Source organism: Crinia signifera, chromosome 2 (assembly GCF_055691185.1).
Source record: "Crinia signifera chromosome 2, ASM5569118v1, whole genome shotgun sequence".
Classification (NCBI taxonomy): Eukaryota; Metazoa; Chordata; class Amphibia; order Anura; family Myobatrachidae; genus Crinia; species Crinia signifera.
In genome coordinates, this window is record NC_139218.1 from 194,956,379 (window position 1) to 194,959,725 (window position 3,347).

At 40.4% G+C, this 3,347-nt stretch overlaps 1 protein-coding gene across 1 annotated transcript; it reads right to left on the minus strand.

The window, feature by feature from the left end:
• Nucleotides 1-300: 300 nt before the first annotated feature.
• On the minus strand, nucleotides 301-1,999 carry LOC146058945 (uncharacterized). Its single transcript, XM_083171131.1, has 3 exons — nucleotides 1,897-1,999; nucleotides 1,661-1,699; nucleotides 301-1,443 (listed from the first exon to the last, which is right to left on the minus strand). Exons 1-3 carry the CDS (start codon nucleotides 1,925-1,927, stop codon nucleotides 389-391), a joined length of 1,125 nt encoding a protein of 374 aa, XP_083027257.1. The 5' UTR covers nucleotides 1,928-1,999; the 3' UTR covers nucleotides 301-388.
• Between the last annotated feature and the right edge of the window lie 1,348 nt (nucleotides 2,000-3,347).

The window sequence follows — 3,347 nt, forward strand, 5'->3', positions numbered from 1 at the left end:
CAATAGCTCTGAAATTAGGATGGTGTCGCTCATACCTGTTAACAGCTTCTAAGTACACATCTCGCCGACCTTCCTCATTACCGGGTGGCGCACCCCCATCTATGTCATTATGCATGGGCGTTGCGGGGTGTTCAACATTGTCAGGTGACGCAGCGTCACCCGGTAATGGTTGGTCCGGTGATTTGTCAGCCTGTGCACCTGTGGTTGGGGTTGTGCATCGCCCCCTGTGTTGTTTACGCTTTCTCAGTCTGTATATGCATTTTAAAGCCTGTTTTATTTTCGAATGGCGAAATAAGTGTGAGATTTTGCACGGTACATTTGCTTTAATTCTTGGGGCTTTTTTACACACATGTAAATTACGTTTCAACCCATAACCCACCATGCCTAGTCACGGATCCGTTTCAATTATCTCGGCAAAATGATACATGTTCGCTTTAATAAAATCCCTAGTCCTCACGGTCTCTGATATATGATTTGATGTTACATTTATGTACATTTCTACAAGTTCTTTAATGATCTCTGGCTTCTTTTTTGAACCATAAAGCTCATCTTTTATACGGTTCAACATGGTATTGACATTTCTACGCATGTACCCTATATGCTCACGCATCCTCCCCATGACCGCGTAGTATTGTATTTCCGCATCTTGTCCTAATTGTTCCACATTCTGAACCCCATCAACTATGTCTGTCGATACCACGGTCGGCGGGGCATCCGCACCGCCCGATGCGGTTGCCTCGCCGACCGTGGTAAAAACACTGGGTAGTTTTGTGTAATCATCACCCATTACTTTATCAGGGATTCCGGCTACAGATGTTACAGCCTCATCATCATTCTGTGGTGTATCTGAGACTGACTCTTCACTAGGGGTGATAAAAAATGTTTGCCCATTTAAGTCCTCATCATTAGCGGATAATGTAGCTGCAGGCGTGTTACTGACCACGCTTTGCGTTTCTGCAGTATGATGTTCCTGCGTGTCTGAAATCACGATGACATCATCATCCGTCAGCGGCGTGTATCTCTCTCTTGACAGTCGTAAAGTTTTACGAGTCTTCACAGTCTTTGTATTACCGGCAATGTCAATGTCGGATTCAGTAGGTGTTGCAGGTGTTGTAAATGCGTGCGGGTAATCCACATTACTCACGGTTGGCACTGTTTGTAATGCAATTCTTTTTCTCACGGGCCTACCTTCCGAATATTTCAATCTTCTTTTAAGGTCTGATAAATCGGCCTTGTTTTCTTGACCGACTCGACTTTTTGTAATTCTCCGCTTGCTTGGCTTGAAATCGTCGCGCTCGGTGGCCATGATCTCGGCCCTTGATACATCTTCTTGAAGTTGTGGGTCGATCACCGTTTTAGCTGATTCACCCCCATCCATTTCAGCATTGAGTGGTTGAGCAACCCCGGCCGCTGCTATCATTTTTGCGAATCGTCGCGGATCCGCTGTAAATAAAAAATAACAACGTTTTAGTTACACATTCGCGGACACTAAGACAACCGCTTTATAACACCTTCAGACCCGCCTCCCAAAACACCCACCCCATCCATGTCGGTTTGCATCTACACAGTCTGTTTAACACCTGTGGTTTCCATTTGTAAAGAACAATGATGAACGCGGTCCTATATAAGAAACTAAATAAATAAACATTACATTACACACCTGAATATTTGCCAGATCTTTCCATCGGCGTGGTTCCTACTGTAATAAAAATCACACCGTTTTAGTTACACATACGCGGCCACAAAGACAGTCGCTTTATAACAACTTCAGACCTCCCAACCCCCACCTTCCTTGTCGGTTTTCATCTACACAGTCTGTTTAATACCTGTGGTTTCCATTTGTAAAGAACAGTGGTAAATGTTGTGCTATATAAGAAACCAAATAAATAAACATACACGGGTATTTGTCAAAGGTTTGCGCCGGCATGGTTCCTTTAAACAATGACCAGAAAGCTTGATCGCTGATCTGGGCTCTTTTTGCTCCTTTAGCCAATGCGCTGTTGGGGTGTTTGGCGTTTGATCCAACATCCGATGTCGGTTCTCTGTATCCGGATGGTCCCGCTTCACACGTATCGGCCCTAGGTACCGTAGGTTCATACCGGCTAGCTATGTCATCTGTAATACATATATTATCAATTAACGACACATTCGCCGACTTGAGAAAAAAAAAAAAACGTCATTTAAGTCATGATAACAACAACTCCTGTGGACACTATTCATGATTTTGCGACGATATGCAACATTTAACACAAAAACACATTATAAAAACACCGCCAGCCAATCGTCAAAATTCACCTTGTATAGCCGGGGTCTGGTATAGCTGTTTATAGTGTTTTGCCGATGGTAAATTCCAGAGATCATCCATTATGTGTTCTGCATCAGATTTCGACATAATCGGCGATACTAACAGAGAACAAAAAACACATTAATATCACAGTCAGTATAAAAATGAATATAACAGGATATATATATATATATATATATGAGTGAGAACGTGAGAGTTCGCGCGAGATAGCGTGAGAGAGAGAGAGAGAGAGAGAGAGAGAGAGAGAGAGAGACATATTTTTGGAAATAATAATATATCACATTTTTTTAACATACATCACATTTTTTTGACGGCTTATGATCACCTACATTTTTGCGATTCGGACAAATCAGAGTATGCTGCGTATGGGTTTTCGAATGTCGTCAGATCCGGACCGACTGTGAAATCCGAACCATATGATCCAACTTCAGATGCGTCATTTGTGACATCTGAAACTGATTTATGGGATTAACAATTTAATAAAAAATAATATATACATAAAAAATAAAATAAAAATTAACACAACAATTTTGTAGAACGAAAAATACAATCAACACGTGTAACATTTATACCAATAGGTTGCTTGTCTTAACAGAACCTGTGAATAATACAACTGAGCCTGGTAATAATAATTAACACCAACAGCGTAACATTTATAACCACCAACAACAATGTGTCTTTGATCTGTAAACTTACACGTATTTGTCTGCTCATTTGACTGCTGTTGAAAGCTGGGTAAATCTTGAAAGTCTCTGAGACTTATTTTATTTGCATTAATGGTTTTGTATTCCTTTCTCTGTAATAAATAATAATAATAAGTTGAAATAACAATACAATAAGCTATTGTTAAACTATTGTAAATATCATATACACACCTGCATGTTGGTGTTTTGTTGATAGCTTAAGTTCAAAGGTGTTTTCTGCAACAACCACTAGATGGCACTGTTGATAATAAAAGATAACACGATAAGTTTCCATAACGAAATTTGCGTGCACAAAATCACATAAAACTATTAACGCTCTCACAAAAACCTGATCTATG

Coding starts and splice junctions, on each gene's coding strand:
- LOC146058945 (XM_083171131.1), bottom strand. CDS start 1,927: ATGCCGGCGCAAACCTTTGACAAATACCCGT. Junction 1,700..1,896: donor AACCTTTGACAAATACCCGT/GTATGTTTATTT, acceptor TTTTTATTACAG/TAGGAACCACGCCGATGGAA. Junction 1,444..1,660: donor AAGATCTGGCAAATATTCAG/GTGTGTAATGTA, acceptor TTTTATTTACAG/CGGATCCGCGACGATTCGCA.